The sequence below is a fragment of the Ambystoma mexicanum genome, chromosome 2p (genome assembly GCF_040938575.1).
Source record: "Ambystoma mexicanum isolate Mex_15411 chromosome 2p, UKY_AmexF1_1, whole genome shotgun sequence".
Classification (NCBI taxonomy): Eukaryota; Metazoa; Chordata; class Amphibia; order Caudata; family Ambystomatidae; genus Ambystoma; species Ambystoma mexicanum.
Genome location: NC_090923.1, coordinates 1,368,779,456 through 1,368,801,092, shown reverse-complemented (window position 1 = coordinate 1,368,801,092; position 21,637 = coordinate 1,368,779,456). Strand labels below are relative to the sequence as shown.

The 21,637-nt window shown below is 45.2% G+C and overlaps 1 protein-coding gene across 11 annotated transcripts in view; it reads left to right on the top strand.

Moving 5' to 3' along the window:
• Nucleotides 1-21,637, top strand: part of USP22 (ubiquitin specific peptidase 22) — a 1,065,482-nt gene that overhangs the window by 91,142 nt on the left and 952,703 nt on the right. For all 11 annotated transcript variants that reach the window (XM_069645750.1, XM_069645745.1, XM_069645754.1 and 8 more), the window contains one exon: nucleotides 19,121-19,253. In XM_069645750.1, the coding sequence (XP_069501851.1) occupies nucleotides 19,121-19,253 (133 nt within the window). The remainder of the gene's footprint in view (nucleotides 1-19,120; nucleotides 19,254-21,637) is intronic.

Here is a 21,637-nt window from a genome sequence, read left to right as displayed (position 1 = left end):
GAAGAAGAGAAAAGAAAGGTCTTGAGAAGCTTCCAGAATTTAAGGAGATCCGTTCCAAGTCTGAGGGGCAGGGAGGCCATTCCAGAGGGAGGCACCTGTGGAGCAGAGAGATCTACCCCGCCCCACCCCCAACTCTCTGCTTGGAGAGAGTTGGAGCTAGAAGTCCAAAGTGCTCAAGCAGGAAGGTATTTAGGTAGAGAGTTGGATGTAGCTGGGGTCCCAAGCACAAGAAAGCCTTGTGGACGATTGTTAAATGTATTATAGTGTGTTAGTCTCTGTCCAAGGGAGACTTACCCTTTACACCTAGAGCTCTCCTTGGTGCACAGGGGCTACCATGCATTCACTGCAAATGTTCCTCTAGATTCTATGAGACGGTGAGGAATCTATTCAAGATACTTGTGAAATAGAACTCTGCGCCCTATGTCTTGATTTTGGCACTTGGTATATGTGGTCGCATTGACCCGGATAACAATGGAGCCCTTGATTCCTCTACTCCATTAGGAAGGGGCAATTGCTGAAAAATGTTACCCTTCGGGTGTACTCATGCGCCCAGTGGTCTGAATATTTCTGAAATATTTCCTTCCACACTATCAATTTTTGAGAAATGTAATGCCCTATGTTGAAGACGCGTGTTTCGACGTCTGCAACGTCTTTCTCAAATCAGGGCTTCAAAAATTAGTGTGAAATATGTATTTGTTTGAACATTCCCAATAAACCAATCAGTTTCTAAAATATATAAATTTTAGAAAAAATAAAATAGCACCATAGTTGGTTGCAATTAGCACAGTCATTACCATGTTATTTGGTAAGTAGACAAACGAAATATCGCAATGCCATGTTAGTTGTTAAGCAAAACAAGTATTAGTGCATACATTGTATAATGAACAAAATTAGAAAAAACCTGGCCATGTTTAAAGGAGGGGGAGAGGGGTAGGAGGTCCATGGGCCAGCCAGTTGGCTGACCATTTTACGCAGGACCTTTGCTCTGTCTCTGCTGTCGTTTCGAGGAGACCCTCGAAACTTGGTATACTGCTAGCCCTGTGTCCGTGGCACCCTCACACTGAATTTCGTACACTTGGCATTCCCAGGTCTGAAGTGAGATGAGGATGAGTGCGCCAGGACCAGAGCATATGCGGTTACCATATTGCCCTGCCACGGCAACAACCTTTGCAGGTGCACTGCATTTGTAACCCTCTTGCCCCTGAAGCCTGCTGCAGTGAAACGGTCGATTCATCCACCCGTAACTGAGAAATCACCACTGTCTGGTTTAGGAATCATCGCTGTATCTGCAAGGCTGTCATATTGCCGCAGTAGAACCCGCAACTTAAGTGGACTCGACTGGCAAAGTTTGCTCCGGTCTGGAGTGTGCCTAGGGTAGGTGAGTAACTCTAACCTTAACTGGTGGCCCCTAGCGCCTCCACCCAGTATTACGCACAAGTGGCCCCTGTGGGTCCCTCTCCTTTCCACTGCTAGTGCAAACTAGCGAATCCAAGGGATTCGACCGTGGCTGAGTTGGCCGCGGTCGGAACGTTCGCATGAGAAAGGTGCAAACTACCAAAAGTGTACACCTTTCTCATGCAAGCACATGTACTATGGGGGCTTCATGTGGTGTCCCTCGCAACCCCCGCTCACTATACTGTAAAGTATAGTGAGCGGGGCGTTGCGGGGGACACCCCCCCCGCAGACTTTTTTTATTTTATTATACTTGCATGCAATGCTACCACCAAAGGTACAAACTTTTGGTGTTCGAACCTTTGGTGATAGCATTTTTAGAACTTTTGGTCATTACGACCATTTGTTCGTGGTAAAATCGACCTGACCCAAACTTGCGACTCCATCCCGCACTCTGGAACAGCCTCTTCCTTCAAGTGGAGGTCCTCCCTAAATAGTGGGAACTTATTCTTCATCGCCTTATCCACCTTCCCGAGCTGCTAGAGACCCTGTTTTGCCCATCGGAACAACCGCGTGCGCTTGCATTCCATGTACTATTGAGCACAAGGCTCCTCTCTTCTTAGGGCTTGGATTGCTCTTAGTTGGGTGTGTTGTCGATGTCGAAGGGACCTAAAGACTACCTGCACTGCCTGTTTTCTCCCCATCTAGGTTGTGGACATATTTCGTGCATTTAACCCTTTAGACACCAATGGTCTTGTATATATCTTGTATTGATTGTATTGTGTTGGTTTACTTACTATTGCTGTGATTATTTTGCTATGGTCTGAGTTACAAAGGCCTTGTAATGTCTATTTTTGATATGACACCTGTCTGGCAGTAATTTCTAAGTGTCCTTGCTTTGTGTGCTCATTGAGGGCTTTCAGTCACCCTCACCCCTCTTAAGACTTAGTCTTGACCGCCTGCCATAGCTACCTTGATTGGTCTGGCTTGTCCAGAAGTTACCCTGTTCCAAGAAACTAAGCTGGCCTTTTGAACATCTGCCTACCAGGTCAGGGCTCAGAAATCCGTCTTAACAGTATCTGTAGATTCACATGCGCCCACCCTTCCTCCTCTCTTGCCAAACTCAGCCTTTCATCCTTCCGAGGTCGATAAATGAGCACCACACACTGCGAGTAATAATAAGCAGCACTCAGAAACCGAGGGTTCGTAGCGCTATATAAATGCTAAATTATTATTAGAAGGAATATAGACATCTTACACCTTCTTTCTTCTGTACTCGCACACGTACTTTGTAAGGCTCCCACACTGCAGAACAAAACCAACCGGTGAGACCTCGATGCATGAACAGTTTTGGGCACACTACACGTCACGTTAGTGTTAGTCACACTCATGTCGACGTCCCTTTTTGATTTTTGAAAAAAAAAGATGCTATACTCTGCAATTGATATGATGGGTTATTTATAATGCGCTTAATACCCAGAGGTTTCTAAGTGTGGACCCGGGGATCGAACCTGTGTTGCAGCGTGTCGTCTTGCTTCCAAGGCAAGCACGTTGCCGCTGAGCTATCCTCCCGAGTCCTGTTGGACTATATGCACAGCATGTGAAACTAAGCAGATGCATTTCTCACCGTAAAAGTATTTCTGATGATTGTATGTCATATTCAGTTAACATTTGCTAACCCCAGTAGCTAGGGATAATTGCCTCTTGGCGATTTAAGAAATGGTGTGCTCTGTGTAGGTGGGAACTGAGGGCACAAGTGACTTTATTTTTTTAAGCTTGCTTATAGCTTGTAACTTACACATTTTACATGTGATATATAGATATAATCAAATATTACTTGGCAGTAATATTCTTTCTGTGGCTTGTATCTGCTTAGAATCTCATGATTTGCATAGTCCGCCTTCTAGTGGTTGGTTCAGAGTATTCCATCTTGTGTATTCAGGTTAGAAAAAGGGTGTTGGTTGATTTCTTGCCATACTAGCCTGGCTGTTTTTCCTGACTACTGTGCAAGGGTAAATGGATTGATTTTGAGATTTCACTCCAACGTGTGGTAACTTGGTGGGCACATATAATTAAGCTACAGAAAGATGGATTACTTTACTTAATAAGGAATGTTTGCCTTCTGTTGCTTGTGAATCTCCTTGGATTGATTAGGCCGGCTAGCAGTACCTGGAGAAACTACTGGGTGAGCAGTATAAACTGTTATTGTCTGGTCTCAAAATGTGCACTTGTCACTAGCCATTGGCTAGTGATAATGCTAGTGACAATTTAGAAATGGATTTCTGTGCGTATGTGTGGAATTGAGGTGGTGAATGACTTTTTGGGTCTGGCTAGTAGCTTGAAACTGTTTTTACCCCTCTAATTTAGTACTGCATGGCCTACTTGGAAATCCGCTTATGTGTTAATGTGTGCACTGGTAAAGTTGCCTCTGTGCCCAGTTTGGAGTGTGTGCTAGGTGTGTACAAAAGAAGCTTGTGCCACGGAGGAGCAGAGCTGCATACAGCTAACAAGCCATTGTGTGATGGTGGATTTAGTTAATTGATCCCTTTTCCTTCCTGTTACAAAGGAAACCAAGAATTGTCTTGTTTTCTGAAATTCTTTGTTTCTAATAATTTGCAAGATTGCTCTTTGTACATAGTGCCTTCTCCCCCTGTTTCTCTGGTTTGGAAGAAAAAATGCAGGTAACTGTCGATTTAGTTGAAATGGTATTTTGAAATTTACTTGGGTGGAGAAATGTTGGTTTGGTTTTCATGCAAACACTGCTAGCCAGGATCCAAAGTGCTGATTTAGTACAGAGAGATTGTTTCTGAGATTAAAGACAAACTGATTGTTTACAGATTTGTTGTATTATGGAATCCTTGCTCCTTAATGTGCCATGTAATTTGGACTGCAGGAGGTGGTTTGGTTCTCCACATAAGAAGGGGGGAGGGGTGGGGAATTGTAGCTGACCTTTGTTTTCAAAGTTTGTTTGGACTCCTGTCAGGTAGACTATGATCTGGCCCAAATCCCTTAACCGCAGCCTTGTCGACAAATTTGTAAATGACAAGTGGTTCTCATGGGGGGGGTATATTACCCAAAGGGGCAGGCCGACCGTGTCGGTAACAGCCCACCAACCAAGTAATGGGCCTGGGCGAAGCAAGGGTCCCTTATCGTGGGCAGCAGTGCCGTTACAGACGGGGCCGGCCTGCTAATGAGGGCAATATCACCACTTGCACCCATGTATTTTTCTACGTGGGTGCTTTATTTATTTTTTGCTAATGGTTTAAATCATTTTTTTAAACTTAAACTCTATGCACAGTGACGTTTTCCTCTAGTCCGCTTTCATTGTTAAGTGACATCGTCAACAATGAAACAGACTCCAGGGAAGCATGGTGTGTCTGCAGGCTGTGCAAAAAAGGAAGAACTAAAAGTATATGTATATATGTGTATCTATCTCTATCGCACTTCGCACCCACCTAGGGAACTTCACAAGTGCTAAGAGGGGGCGGGCGGGAGGGGCGGGAAGGCTGCTTGGAACTCTGATTTGTACCAGACCATCCAGTCATCACATTTTGGGAGATATAACCTATACTTGGGGGAGGATGGTCCTATTACTGTTTTAGTATATCAGGTTTTCGGAAATCTGTTACACTTGAGGTGACCGTGAGGTTCCCAGCGTTGGGCTAATCAGGCAACAAGGCTGAGGTTCCCTGTTCAGTGGCTAATTAAACTGGAGGCAATTCTGCCAATTGACTAATTCTGTTACTGGCCCCGCCAAGTTTACCCATTTCTGGTGCTAAATAGACACTCTTTGAGATGCTAAACCCAATACTGACTTCCTCCTAAATGGGTTAAACATTCAAGATTGCTTCCCTGCTCAGAATTTAAGGCTAACGGGTCTCTGTGGTCCCTTCATCAACTGTGGCTAAACAGACGTAAGCCTTTCGGAGGGTTTGCGGAAGGCTAAAGCGGCAAAATCTCAGATGAGCTTACCCTTGGGGCATAGCATTACGCATCCTTCTTTCCATCTCCCTAAAATGGCGAGAGCACCCGACGTCACTAAGGTGGACATCCTGTTATTACATAAGTACCTAATTAACACAGAAGTGATGCCTCGATCTTCCCCCACCCTTCAGTGGCTTGCTGGGTAGAGACCCCATCACACCCATGGGTGAATAGATGGCTCAGACGAGGAGTGCTTTGCCTCCCACGTTGTCGATGGCAACACATGTCTCAATTGTATTATGTTGACCCCTGCCTGGCGAGGCGATTCTGGCAACCAGTTGTGCAAGACCACACCCTTTCAACAGCCTCCAAGGACTAACCTGGCTGCGGAGGATTCAGTTCTAACAAGATTCCAGATGCTAATGTATTTAGCGTCAATGAAGGTATTTTAAAAACATAATTAGGCTGCTGTGACCTCAGGAGCCGCTGTAAGTTCATTCCTCAGAAGTGCCTGCTGGCATTCCAGGTGCACCTTTGCTGCCTGCTCCCCTCACGGGTACTCCATAAAAGCCTTGCTCAAGACCACCACCGCCACCACCTCATCTAAGCAAGTCAAGACCACTGTCTTGCCTCTGCCGTCCTCACTCTCAGGATCATGCAAACAACTCCTATGCTCTGCATTACTTGGATCTGTTCCACGATGGAGTTGAATAAATACCCTCCTGTTTAAGGGCCTTTACATGACATGGTTTTGGACCTTATGGGATTTCTGGAAATGATGCTTCCTAAAACACCTCAGACTAGTCTTCCTGGTGGTGTGCCCATTCTCTGCATCAGATGGGTACAGCATAGGGCTCCAAAAGATGTTTCGCAGGAGCCAGCAAAATCTGGATGAAGCCATACTATGCCGTTCCCACAAATTGTAAAGATCAATGTCTGGTTTCAGAAAGGCATTCAGCCAGTGCTATTTGAGGGGTCGGAAATGAGAGGTGGACAACTTGGCAACAGTTTTTCACAAGTAGCCATTTTATTAACTCATAGGGATGTGATGCATGCCTCGCTATCTATTCCAAAAAAAGGATTTCCCTGCCTATCGGAAAGCTAAGGGAAAACACTTGAATGGAAGAAATCTGTCCCTTACATTTAATCTAACTCATAAAGGTAGAATATGGCAATTTGGGTTGAACATAAATGTTATGCTCAAATAACTGTGTATCCTTGTAACCTGGGTTGGTTCCCGTTCCCCAGATTCAAAGCAGGATTTTCAATCAAAGTTCTAAATAAGAAAGTTCCTTTTTGTAGCCAAGTTCTGATCATAAATTTATTCAAAGTCTTAATTGGCTTTTTACAAAAGTGCAACCAAACCAGTCTTTCTCTCCACTTGTAGTCCATAGTTAACACAGCTTTCTTCTACTTGAGAAAACAAATACTTTCACAATTCTTCTGTAGCAACAATGTTTTGTCTGGATGATTTCACCACAATTCATAAAACGTTGGTGGCCTTGTCACTTCTCCATATCCTCCAACCACAATGTAGTTTCTTCCTGGTCCCTAACCTGCCTGGACTACCACTAAAAATCCCTTTCCCGGTTTACTCGCCTGCTAGGACAAAAACTCTTAACACTACTACAAGTAGTCTGTCATGAGGCTTGCTTCAAATCTTTAGAAAAGTCTTTGACTTTCTTATTCGCAAATTCTTTTGGGAAGACATGATGTACATTGGTGCTGTTGGTTCCACTGTTTTATTTGCCACATGCAATGCAAGTTATTCTCCTCTCCTCCTTGATGTTTCCTACCAGGATGGCTTCTTTCATGCCTCTCGTTTTCCAACTTTTACATCAATTAACTGCTGACAATCGCTCTTTCTTACACTTTGCCCCTTTTCAATTGACCCTTTTTTGCTTAGGCAATGCTTGTTGATATAACCTTTTCTTCTTGCGAAACTCTTATTATGCAAATAGGAGTTTCATACATTAGTTTGGTATTCAAAATTAATCTGCAGCCAGTGGTTGATTACAGAGCATTCTGGGATTACCTAACAAAGGTAAACTCACTGGTTTCATAAAATGCGTCCATTTGATCTGCCATTTCTGCTTCTTCTGATGCTTTTTGCACAGCTGACTGCTTTGGTCTCTTTCCTGCGACCTGCGTAGATCGGGAAAGGAGCAGTCTTCCTCCCTGTGCACTCCGGTGCTCACCAGCCACTGGGAAAAGGCAGGCAATAAGGAGAGCCCGTCTCTCCCCAAAGGGAAAGCCTGCTAAAACACTGCTTCCCTCTGCACTTCAGGTTAGCAATCTCGAAGACAGTCCAGGACCGACATCTGCTTCAAAGACAGCAGTGGCTCAGTTTCTTTGCTGATGCAACAGTAACTTGCAGCTACTGCTCTGCCTTCTTGTTCTAATTGCCTGCACCTGAGGGAGGCTTTAAATATTCAAAAGTCCCGTTCAGGTGTGGGTCATTAAAACCACTAAACTGCATACTGCAGTTTTGTGCCTCTTAGTTCCTCTTCTTTGTGCATATACCTAGGGCATTGTGGGACTTGATTGCCCTCAATGTTGTGGTAACTTTTTACATCAAAGGCCTCAATTCTACAATAGGCCATCAAAACAGTAGGGTCTGAAGGGAAGTTGGTTAGACGGTTCTTCCAGTTCTTCTGACCAGAGTCTCCTCTCGTGATCCTCCTGCAGAACACCACCCACAGGGTCAGGAAGAGTCTGCTTTTCCCTGGCAACATGAGAAGAGTCCTAGTTCAGGGTTCTTGGGATAATCGCCTGATTTATCACACCCCAAAATCCTCTTTGGTTGTGGCAACATTGTGCTCTGGCTTTCTTCCTTCAACCTCACAGGTTTTGAGCACTGAGGATTATTAAAGCAGCTGAGGCCGGCCAGCATCAGAGCTCTACTTATGGCACCCAATAAAACTATGGCAGCAGCTGTTGGATTTTGAGAAATTCATTCCAGTTTACTAACTGGAGCAGTTCAAGGGTGGCTTGATGGAACCAGGGTTACTGTTTAGAACTGATTAGAAGCAGCAGCTTATGTTGACACATTGCTTTAGGATTGTCTTGGCATTTCCCACTGCACACTGGTTGGGGCATTTGTGACTGTCCTCCAAGCTGCTGTGTGAAGGGACAACAGACCCCTGGGCTTTGTCGGTAGCAAGTAAGGGATTGCCTCCCTTCCACCTGTCCTCCTCCTTACCTTAGTGAAAGTTGGGCCGCCTACCCTCCAGGAGATCCTCGAGATGGGAGCGATTAAGAACATCCCTTTCCTGTAGAACCGAGTGGTCGTATCCTTTTCACTGTTCTAAAAACCATCTCGCTGGTTTGTGCACCATACTCTGTTTCAGCCTCCACTGACCCACGTAAAACAATAAGATTATCTCTGAACAGATTAAATCTAGAGAGATGGAACGGTGCAGTGGATTGGAAAGACTGATGCGTGCATACCCCCATTTTGCTGGCGCACAGAAGTCTCCACTTTTGGTGGGGAACTCTCATTTTCAATAGTCTTGTTGTTATGCCATCTTTGTAAAGACATGCAGAGTACAAGCCAAAACAAAGTGAAGAGTGGAAGGTTTTGAATGAATCTGAACCACTGGCATTGCTCTGGGCCACCTTCCACATCACTTTTCCTTTGCCTATGTGTGCCATTGCGAAAAAGGGGTCCAGCCATATGCAAATCAGTCGGGTAGGTTCCATGTAATAATGTCGCCACTAAAATCTCGCCATGCAAAAATATCGCCGAAAAAGGGCAGTTTTTAGTGGCGACATTATTGCATGGAACATGTTTGGTTTTTTTGCCCATGTCCCCATATATATGGTCACCCAAATATCGCCACAACATTTTCCCGGCGATATTATTTACGGGGACCATATATATGGGGATATTATTACCTGATACAGTCGGCTACTGGTACCAAGGGTAGCAGCCCAGCCCAAACTGCTAGGCCTGGTCCCCTCTGCACCGAAATGCAAGCAATCTAAGACTTGTTTCGACCTTGTTGGGCCTCCTCAGTAAGATGCAGCTTGGTTCCCTATGACGCAGTGAGCAAGGGCCCAAGGTCTGGGCATACCGTCTCACATAGTGACAGTTGCCAGCTTCCTTCACCTCCAGGGCGTTCAAATGCCTCTGTACCTGGGCGACTGGCTAGTGATGGCTAGTTCTCATAAGTGGTCAAACATCCGCAAATTTTGTTGGACCTTTGCTTCGACCTGGTCCTGTCTGTGAACCTGGGAAAGTAATTCTAGATGGCCTCAGAGGACCTTTTTTTATTTTTTAAATTATTTTTTTCATAAGTTTACATAAGGAAAAAGAAAGGGCACAAATAAACTACCCCAGACCTCCCAGTCCCACGCCTGATTTAGTGCCACATTTGTTTGCATGAAGAATGAAGAATAACCCTCTGAGGAATGTCCAGTCCTCTATAGTATGTCCAGGAATCTCAAATTATGAGGGCACCATTGTTGTATATAATCACTCTGAAGATGGTCAATCATTCCCCAGTCTTGATTGGAATTTACCCTTTATTCCCTAGGCCACCCATTCCATTGCAATTATACCCCAGATTTTATATATTCATTAAATATTCATTCGAGGTGCTGTCTGCTTCCACTTCCTCGCCAGTACTAACCAGGTCGCTATTAGCAGGATCATGAAAGCCTTGCGCTCTGCTTTCGTTGGAAGGTGAGATTTCGGATCTACTCTACCACATGACCGTTCTCTAGGGCAGTATGATCAGGTTCCACCTATTTGTTTTATCTGACCACTCACCTCCCCCCAGAACAGTCTCAACATGGGACAGTCCCACCACATGTGCCTCCAAACACCCTTCCCTGAACAGCACCTCCAGCATTCATGCGCTATTCCCGGAAACCTTGCATGCATTTCGGGAGTGTAGTGCCATTGCACCATGAGCTTGTACCAGGCCTCTCTAATTTGTATGGATCTCGTAAGCTTGGGTATATTGTCCCAGAGGTTTTCCTAGAAAGCATGCAAAATCTTTTCTCCCAGGGACTTATCCCATTGCTGCATGTACGGCCAAATATGATCCACTCCCTCCCCCTGATGGTATGCAGTTTGTATACTAGTTGCTTCTCCCCTGTATGCGATGTAATAAGATTCTTAAATCGTGTGAGATCCCTGTGTGCTTTTTGAATTTGTTTCAACCAGTGCCGTAGCTGGTTATATTCCACCCTGTCTCGTTTCGCCAGGGCAAGATGTTTTTTACACTCCTCGCCAGCCATGATCTCCCCTTCGACCATCATGTCTCCCACTTTCTTGCATCCTGACACCCTCCATCTCTTTAAGGATCCCCAGGCTTTCCCTGTGGTAAATTGTGGGTTCCCAACATGGGGAAGGACGGGTAGTCAAATGCCCTTGCCTAAGGAGAGGGTCCCATATATATTACATGTCGCAGATAGTACTCTACTAAGTCTCACATTCCGGGGTCTGTCCTGCTTTTCCAACAATACGAGTCCCTTTTGAGGAGGTAGAGGCTGCTGCCTGGTCCATTTGTATTTATTTATTTTGTTTATAGAGCGCTTTAATCCAAAGCGCTTTACATTATACCAACAAGGTACATAAAGTTTATAACGGTAGAAGCAATTTACAAAACTGAATCAAACCAATACGAAAAAAGTAAGTAGAGCAATTAATCTGTTTGAGAGGGAAGAGGGGGTGAGGAGTGGTGCGTAGGGGAAGATGTGAGGGAAAGGAGAGGGCAATGGGAGATGGTTAGGGTGGGGGATGGTTAGGGTGGGGGATGGAGAAGGAGAGATTTCAGGGAAGTAGGTAAAGGTAGCTATGGAGCGGATAGAGGGAGGTAGGGAGTTCAAATGCAGGGGGGCTAGGAGCTGGAAAGAGCGGAAACGGGAGGAGGCACATGGGCAAGGGGGGGACGGTGAGAAGGAAAAGATTATCAGAGCGAAGTGAACGGGAAGGGGTGTAGAAAGAGAGGAGAGAGGAGAGATGAGAGATGGGGGAGCAAGATCATGAGGAAATAAAATTTAAGTTGGGAGTGAAAGGGAAGCAAACCGAGGTAGGCAAGCGAAGAGGAAATTGAGTCATGAGGGGCAAGGAGACAAAGGGTACGGACAGCTGAGTGATGGAGTGATGGAGGGATTTGAGGGGTGCGAGATGAGATGCAGGCAATCCAAAGAGTAAAGGGGAGCAATAGAAGAGGCGAGAAGATGAGGGAGGAGATTAAAAGTTTATTGGCATGGAAGGTGAGAGGAGCGGACTTTGCGAATGTTGAAAAGGTGGTAGCGACAGGCACGAGAGGTAAAAGAAATATGGTGGGGAAAGGAGAGGGAGGAATCAAAGTGAGTGCCTAGATTGTGAGCGTTGGCAGAAATGGAAAGATTAGAGGGGGAAGTGAATAAAAGGTGGGGGAGGGGGAAGAGTGTTGGAGGGAAAGAATAAGACCTCAGTCTTATCAATATTGAGGGAAAGAAAGCTGGATGACATCTAGGTTTTTAATGGCTGTGAGACGGGAAGAGTTTAAGGTGGAAATTGGGAGGAAAGGAAGAGTTGGGTGTCATCGGCAGAGAAATGGTCAGAAATACCGAAGGAAGGGAGGGAGGCAGGGAGGGAGGGAGAGACCTGTAATCCAAGGGGAGGGTGGGCGACGTACGGCCTCCCCATGAGACCGCAAACGAGCTAGAGGATAGCCAGTTGAGAAAAGAACCGAAGGAAAAAGAGTGTTAAGTAAGGGGTGATCAGTGTTGAAGGCAGCAGAGAGGTCAAGGAGGATGAGGACAGAGGATTGTTTAGAGTATCGAGCCGAGAGGAGGGAGTTGAGATTTATAAGTAAGGGCAGTTTCAGGGGAGTATTTAGGTCGGAAGCCTGATTGAGAGGGGGGAAGGAGGGAAAGGTTGGTGATAAAGGCTGAGAGCTGGGAGTAGGCTAGTCGTTCAAGTAGTTTAGAGAGGAATGGGAGAAGAGAGATGGGACGGAAGTTGGAGGTAAGAAGGGGGGGAAATCAGCAGGTGGTTTCTTAAGAATAGGTATAATAGTGGCATGCTTGAATGCGGAGGGAAAAGGTAGCTGTGGAGAGGCAGATGTTGAAGGAGGTTGGGTAAGGAATAAGAGGGTAGCTCTTAGGGATAAGGAGGGTGGGGAGAGGGTCAGTAGGGGCCGACGTGGGGTGGGCTTTGGACAGCAGGAGGGATACATCAGAAGGGGAGACAGGCGAGAAGTCGGACATACAAGCTGGAGGGGGAGCCACACCCATGGCTTTGTCTCATAATATTTTTTTTAATTCGGAAGTCCTAGACTCCCTTTTTGTCTAGGGGCCATAAACTGCACTAAAGCCAGCCTTGGTCTCTTATTCTGTCAAATACTCTTATTCTGCCAAATATATTGCGATATAACTTGCGAGTGCCCTAAAAAAATTGCGGTAAGTGTCTGAAAATGATAGAATAGTCGAAGGAGCGTAACCATTTGAAGTGTGGCTATCCTCCCCAGCCACGATATACGCAAGGGGCTCAATTCCTGAAGATCAATTTTTATTTGGCGTGTAATGCTGGATAGTTTACTCCAAAAAAAAACGTAATAGTGCGTGCCAAGTTTACTCCCAGATAGGTTACCATATTCAGGGCCGTTCTAAAGAGTGATATTGGCGAGAGATTCTCTGTTTGAGAATCTAGGTGCCCCAACCCCAAGAGTTCAGATTTGGATTGGTTTGCTTTCTGTTAAGACCTTTTTAGTGATTAGTTTGGGCATCATAGCAGGGATTGAAGTGCTCTGAGCAGTCCAAGTCATCAGTATGTCCATCAGCAAAGGCTGCCAACTTGTGTGCTTCCTCACAAACCCTAATGCCCTGTATTGCTGGGTTATTTCGAATAGATATAGGTTATTTATAATGCGCTTAATGCCCAGAGGTTTCTAAGCGCAGACCCTGTCATCGACCCTGTGTTGCTCCGTGTTGTCTTGTTTCCAAGGCGAGCACATTGCCGCTGAGCTATCCCCCCGAGATATTAAGAGGTTCTAGACTGCGTATAGGAGTGGTGATAAGGGGCATCCCTGTCTCGTTTCCCAGGTGATTTGTACTGTTTGAGAATTAATTGAGTCGCATCAACGGGTCCCTATAATTTGGCCTGCACCATGTTCAAAAACGTCTGGCCCAACCCCATACCTGTCATTGCCTTGAACAGGAAAGATCACTCGACCTGGTTGAAAGCCTTCTCGGCATCTAGAGCGATCGATACCGCCAGGATCCGAAAGATAACCCACCTTCTCAATTAAATGTGCCACCTTTCTAGTGTTGTCCAAAGTTTGGTACCCCTTTATAAAGCCAGATTGGTCCGTTTCGATCAGTGCGGGAAGGAGGGTGGTCAATCTGGCCTCCAGCACACCTGGATATATCTTTGCGTCCAGTTTCAAAAGCACAATAGGGCAGTTGGATCCACACAGTGTTAAATCCTTATTGGGCTTCCCAAAAAGTACCACCTTCACCTCTCATCGATCGGGTCACTACCCCCATTTGTCCAAAGGTGTTAGAGGCACGCCGGCCATGAGCTCAATTTGCTGTGCAATAATGGGCATAAAAGTACAGGGAGCCCATCTGTTCCCAGCAATATGTTACGTGGTAGTTTTTTTTGTTACCGACTCCACCTCCTCGCAGGTGATCTTCCAGACAGTCCCTATCCAATGGTGCAATTAAATTCAATTTAAGAGGACTAAACAATTCCGTCACCATTCAATGGTTTGGGTTATCAGATGTATACAACTTCGTATAAAATTCCTCAAAAGAATTATTTATCCTTCTTGTCTCCAGGGAACCATCTGGTTGTTTTTATACCCAATATAGTACGTTTAGATTCAGTCTTCCGTATTTGCTGAGCCAGAAGTCTACAAACCTTCTTAGCACTAACGTAGTAGAGTTGTCTGGTATATAAGTATTTTATAGCTCTGCGCGTGCGGGTTAGCTCTAGCTGATTCCCTTTTTTTTTTTTTTTTTTTTTGTAAAAATTATATTTCTTTACATTTTTTTTTATTTTGTTTACCCTCTAGTATTTGGTTTACACTTTTTTTCTTTGACAGTTCCAGCATTGCCTTGCTTAGCTGGCCTTCTAATTCTACCATCAATCTGTTTTCGTTTTTGGGCCTGGGGCATTCTCTCCTCAAATAATCATGAGTGCTTCCCATATACTTTCTTGTGATGTTTCTTGATTATCAATGTTATCAAAGTATTCCTCTATTTTGTACCCCGATAGATTTACAATTGCTGCCTTTGACATTAGCTCTTGGGGAATGTCCAGGCCCAAAAAGTCCTTTATGGTCCCCATCTCTTTAAGGGAGATCAATATTGGAGCATGATCGGAAAGCACCATCACCCCTACACTTACCACCTCTATTTCCCCCATAGCGGTTGAGGACACCCAGATGTAATCAATGCGTGAAAGGGTTTGATATACATGAGAAAAACATGTGTACTTACTGACTGTCAAACATCCCCAAGGTCTAAATTCCCAAAAGTCTCCTTGAGGGTCGATGGTGATCAATTTCTTGGCTACTACTCCCACTCCTATGGAGGTCTGGGTCCCATGCTAAATTAAAATCTTCTGAAAGAATAATTTCCCCAACCGCAAACCCTTCAATTTCAACAGTGTCAATTAGGAACCTCTCTTGGTCAGTGTTGGGGGCATGTACTTTTGTCAGCGTCCTATGGCCAAGCTGCACCTGGACAAATATAAACCTCCCCCGACAGTCAGCCAGAATCTGCATAACCTTCACATGAAGCGAGTCCTTAAACCCAATCAGAGCCCCTTCTGTTTCCCCATAGCATTTGCCTGGTACAACTGTGTAAAGTATTGAAAGCGGGGGAGTGACTTATAAGACGTTTTTATGAGTTTCCTTAAGTAAGATTATGTCCGCCTTACTACTTCTCACCCGCAATATCTTCTATAACTGTTCCTTGCATGGTCATTATTCTGGGTAACACATCCTGCATTACAGCACTCCTCCAGGTGAGCTGCTCACCCTCCCCATCCCTTGACCCCAACCCTCCCTCCTATTCCCCTAGTCCCCTCCCTCCAACTGTGTGACCCATAAATTACTCCCTACAACTTTTCCCACTCCTCCCTTCCCACCCCGGTCTGGGCCTAGGTTCCCAGGTACCACCTCAGATACTATCTTGGGGCTTTGTTCCAAAGAGGACCCCGGGGGCTGCGCATGCGGGTGCACCCTACTCCCCCTGATGGATTCCATATGATCCATTTGCCTTCCTTCCTCCCTCCCATAAGGCCCGTTCTGGTCCCCAACCACCAGCCAAATTATATTGTTGGCCGTATCTTCAAAATAATACCTTCCCGTAATTCTAGTGTCAACAAAAAGAACACAGGAGATGTACTCAAGTAAAGTTCTTGTCCAGATGACCTGATCCACCAGTTTTGCTCTGGAGGTCCTTTTAGTTTTAGCTCTCTGCTGCCCCGACTCTTCCACCATTCCCATGGTCTGTGGCCTTCCGCGGTTGCCCCAGTAGAAGATTGCTTTGTCTCTTCGCCTTCTTCCAAATGTAAGATCGCCAATCCCTCCTCGCACGTAGTCACACAATGTTGCCTGCTCTCCCATGAGAAGAAACGCCCGAATAGGCAAGTCCGCTTGTAGGGGATTTGCTTAGCAGTAACAGCTTTTGTCACTGGGTGCTTTGCTCTCTGCTTCTGCAGTATAGCTAATGCCGGGTCTAGGAATGATCGTATTTGAATTCAGTTTACCTTGATGTCTAGGTGGTTAAGGGCTGCTCGCAGTATATTCTTAATTGGGTACGAGGAGAGAGCCGCTAGAACATCTTGTGCTCTTCTCCCCGGACCTGGTCTCCTGGGTCCCACTTATGTACCTGGTCAATTTGCACCTCTTCCGGTTGCGTGTCTGTCAGGGGACTACTGAAACCTTGCTGGACAGTATTTTTCAGGTCTTCGTACCGCAAAGACCCTTCACCGTGATATTTGATCTTCGGGAGCAATTGTCTAAGTCCTCGGTCTGCAGTTAAAGATTGTGAGTAGCCATGGCCACCTGTTCCAAAAGTTCACTGATCTGCCTAACTTCTTCGGACAGCTACGAGAGTCTGCGTTCAGTTTAATGCACTCTGGTGCCCAATCTGGTTTTTTTTCATTTTCCCCAGTTGGTCCTTGAAGGTCACCATCCGTTCTTCGAAAACTTTGAGGCACTCCAGCAGTTCTTGATTGTTCAAGGCCATGTTGTGGGGGTTCTTCTCTGTTAGCACCATTTGTGTGCGGCCCCTTCTCCCACGTGAATCCCCTCCCTGGAGCTGGCGCTGGCACCAACAACGTTCCAGTCGCCCTCCCTGCCATTCCGTTGGTTGCTTTAACTTTGCTGTGGTGTTCTTCCCCTTGGGCCCGGGAATGTGGAATACCCTCTTTTCCCTGTTCGTCGCCTCCTCCTGAATACAGCTCGGCTGCCTTGAATTAGTACCTTTATGTCCGCCTTGTTATAATGGCCACCTCCCATATAGTTCCTAGGGCTTCTTTGGGAACACCCTATCTGTATTAGACCTCAATGGTGTGGACAGGCCTTCCTCTTGAATACTTTGGTTGAGAGCCAAGTTGTATGTGGCACCCTCTATACCCCTACTCCGATGCTGAGCACAGTCTCTAGCATGTCCGCTACTTCCTACTAATAACCACTCTGATCAGTGGGCAGAGTCGGCTGGCTCGCATCAGGACCCTTGATTTTTCCACTTTTCTCCCCTTTCCCAGCCCCACTTCACTGGAGGGTGGGGCGGGGGGGCTTTGCCAAAGTTCGTATACCACCTTGTGCCCTATGAGCACTGTCATCCTGGAGACCCAGGTTCTCTGCATTTATTTGGTAGCAGTGCCCGGGGGATGATTCATTCACTGGGAATGCCTTCTCATGGCCGCCAAATGTAGATGGGAAGACCCAGAGTGAGGGGGGCAAAGGTGGCAGCGCTCACCTCCTTTGTCACCACTGCTGGCAACCGTGTGGGGTCCTCTTCCAGGCATGGCCCAGGACCAGAGTTCTCTGGAGTCTGTCCGCTGCGTCTAGTGCACTTGTGGCTGCGACCTCACTTTGAGCAGGTTTCCTCTTCCCTCAGCCGACATCCACTTTCCTGCTCCACCAGTCACTTCTGACGGCTAGTTCCGCCTCTGTTGCTTTGTTCATTCCAAAAAGGGGCCGCATCCCTCCCAGCAGTTGCACTTTGTAACATGAAGAGCTCTTATTGGCCCTCTTGGGTTGTCCACTGTCTATGCATCATACAGATGGCAAGGAAAGAGTCCACTCAATCTCAATGCAAGTGAAAATAGACTAGGTTATGTCATTAGTGCTTGGAAAGACACGAGAACCCACTTTCTTCTTCCTTGGAGAGTAATCTTTTTTTATATACCGTTTTGCTTCCTCTGGCAAACATAAAATCCTGCAGGACCTTCCTTCCTTAGACATCCATCTCAACACAGACCACAGACTTCTCCATAGCCAACCTACTAAAACCCCACTATTCTTGGCGAGTAACGTTCTATCCATAGTGGCACCTAAATGTAGTACTGACAGCCATAAACCTTTCGAGCCCATGGCATTCTGATATTAGCCAGGTTTCCTGGGAAACCATTTATTTTTATAGTCGCTATCAAGTCAGTGAGACGAGTTGAGATCCAGGCTCGCTCAGTCTGTGTTCACACTGTCTGTTCTCGGATATATGCTTAACTAAGCTGATCTTCAATGGAAGGTGCTTGTGTATCTCCCCTGAGTTTGGAGGAAAGGGGACTAGATGTCTGTGTAAGAAAGTGACTTGCCGTCATGACTACTTTATTGGAGTCCCCTTTCCGCCATATGCCTACCCACCTTCCTCTTAAACCACTTTGCCCCCAGAAGGTTTCCATTTGCTGAGGTCAGAACCTAACTCTGCATCAAATAAAAATATATTTTTTGCTTCTTCAAAGTCCTCGGCCTTGTATCAAGGAATGGAGGTAGGACAAGACTTGATTAGTATTAGAGTCCTTGTTATTGTGAGTACTAACCACTTTTTCATATTTGGAATTTGAACATTTTAGACCAATTCTTACTGTCGTTCCCAAGTGAGAAATCAAAATGGATATTAACAATAAGCATGCCGCTCTTTTTTCCCTCATTAACTGATGTGCAAGTGGCATTGTTTGCAAGCAGTTTACTTATCTCGAAATATACACTATACCAGTTGGTGTGCATTTGAACACCACATTTACTATTTAGGGTCCACTATCATGATAGCCAGCAAGGCATGTTTGCTCTGTAATATTGCACCTTAATGAGAATTCACAAACTCAATACAAGAAAATCGTTATGATGCATAGGTTTTTGACATACTGAAGGCTGTAATCATGTAGGGAAAATGCTTTTTTTATATCTGATTTCTTTGCCACAAAAAATTAGAAGGTAATACTACTTTGGGATGCTTATATGGATGGAGTGAGGTCTGAAAGACAAGGATTTGGTAATATTTGGTAGCTAAGCAGATGACAGGTCGGGATGTGTTTCGAAGGAAATTAGGGAGATGATCGGGGGATTCCATATTTTTCAATTCATATTTTTATTTGTAGAATGTACTTAGCTAGTGTTACATTAATTTGATAAAACGGACCAAAGTAGACTGTGGAAAGGATGGCCCTTTACCTTAAGCCTACTGTAAACAAAATATCCTCTTAATGGTAGGAAGCTGGTTAATCACTGCACCTGGTTATTATATTTGAAGGCACTATATGATTGTTAATGACTGTAGAAAGTGTTGAAAACTATGTGAACGCTTATTTTTTGCTAAATATTTCTCTTTTGTTCCCTTATTTCAGGCTAAATCGTGCATTTGTCACATGTGTGGTGCCCACTTGAACAGACTTCACTCTTGCCTCTACTGTGTCTTTTTTGGCTGTTTTACAAAGAAACACATTCACGAGCACGCAAAAGCAAAACGACACAATTTAGGTAAGATATTTTTTAAAAAAACCAAAGTTTTAACCACCATTAAATATTGAACAAGACACATTCTCCAGTGCTGTATTATTGCATGCTTTTGTTGACCTGACCCTAAAAGTATCTCGGACTGTCTGAAAATATCTTCCATATCCAAACATTTGTCTCTTGCTCCATTTGGTAGTGAGAGGACAATTTATTTAAAGATATTTGTATAAAAGCATGTTCTCAGTTTTCTTCCTCCTGGAGAAAACGAAATGTTTCAGTCCTAACAGTTCAAACAGTTCAGAGAGTAGTGTCACAGGGATCTAGGAGTTTAAGAAGACTAATTCCAAGAATTTGTAATAAGTCCACCAGTCCTAAAAATTGTCAAGAGTTACTTTTCCCTCGGTCTGCAGGGAAAAGCTACAACAGGCTCCCTGTAAACTAACTTGTCAGACATTTTATTGTTGACTACTGTCTAAACATATTCTATATGGTGGCAGCTGGCCTAAAGAGTAGTTTCATATTGAGGCTGTAGTATAAATAAACTGTTTCTCACATGATCGGAGGAGGACCAACTCTCTCGTCTGTTCCTGTCCAGCTATGTTGTAACCTCCCTTCTGTTGTACAGTACTCTGAACGTACATCTTGTTCATGCAATCAAGGTCACAACCTACTTCAACTACACAGGAAATCAGCAGATGGGCACATGCAGAAACCAGTCGGAGGTTGTGGGTCAATAAAGAAATACTCAGTCCAGAAGTATCATTGTGGAGGAAACCAGATAGAAGCTACTTTTAGGTAGTCTAGGAGTTCCCTTCTGTCTTAGGCGCTTCAGGAATTTGAAGGGATTAGTGCCTCTTTGGTGAAACAGCACATGATCACATGGGGGGGAAGGTTATGCATCAGATGGTAACGATTGTACTGGGTTAATGCTTTTTGCTCTTGAGTGCGTGCCCATCGTAATGCTTTGCTATTGGCCATTAAAGTCTCAACCCAGAAAGGATGAGGTCGAAGGAGCCGGGATCCACCTAGTGGTTTGCACGATTGGCTAATGTCCGTTTAAGGATGGGTGCATACCCACCAGCATACATCCATACCAAAGCAAGCCATCTTGAGCTAAGCATGTTGGGTAGTCTCCTTGTGCTGCTCCCCAACATCAGTTTCCAAAATACAACACTTGACTGGGCTTATTCAGCCTGTAATCACCCCCCACAGGCCAGACTGAGCGGTATGCACCTATGATGACAAATTGAGGAAGAGGGATTAGTTATGGTACGGTCAGTAGGTTCAGCTGTAGTCACTAATTGAGTTGGCGGTTGGACCCAGTTTTTAAATTGCTGGTTTTCAAATTTTGTATTTCATGCCATCCATGGTCTTCAGGAAGCCATGGGAGCAGTTGTGTGCTGCTTCACTGCCCCAGTATTTGAAAACACCACCAGGTTTGTGGCAGGTGTCTATGTAATCTCTTGCTTCCCTGGTGATTGCTTTGCTTGTGAGGCAAGGGCTGCTGGCTCTGTCGGCAATTGCCTCTTGTTAAGACTGCCCACACAGGAGATTGTAGAGAACTCAAACTCCTGTTTGAGTAAAGTCCTGTGTGAATCTGCACAGGGCACCTGATGTCTTTGTGGGCTCCGGCATGGGGACAATATTTCATTGTGCAGTGAACTGTGCTGCTCTGGGACTGCTATTGCCTCACTTAAATGTAAACTTTTATTTGAACAGTGTTAATAATGTATTGGAGTTGGACGGTTTGGCGGGGTGATGGCGGCGGTGGCAGGAATCTCTTGGCTTCAGGGCCATATGGCTTCTGGAAAGGGCTGACGTGTTGACTACTTTATCCCATGTCACTCTTAGAGGTTGCCTTAGGTCCATTATCATGGTGGCATTCTGACTGTCGCTAGTGCTAGGGAAGAGTGTTCAGTGATGATCAGGGGGTTGTCCACATACCACCCCAGGTCAACCATACTCTAGATTGAAGCTACCCAGCTTTCATGGTTTCCCCACTGGAGGTCCCCAACCACCAGGTATGCGACTTTGTCATTTTAGCTGCTTTACGTTTTGTTGTTGTCCTAGAACTAAAGTAGGCCCTGCCTTACTTTGTCCAGAAGAGTCAAATCTATTGGTGTAGTCTTCGACACTCGTTAAGAATTTGCCATCCACTGAGAGGGTTGAACATTTTGTCAAACTGTTTAAACTGCGCAATGTTAATACAAACATTCCTTTTCTACTAGGCAGCATGGCACTGTGCTTTTATTTCTGTTTTACCTATTGCCAGATGCACTGTCGGGCTAAACTAGCTTTAGCTTAATTTTACTCAACAAAAACCCACACAACCAGCCAATCAGAAAAATGTACAAAAATAGTGTTACATAGTCCCTTTTGATATCGAAGCAGAAAAGACAAACTTGAAA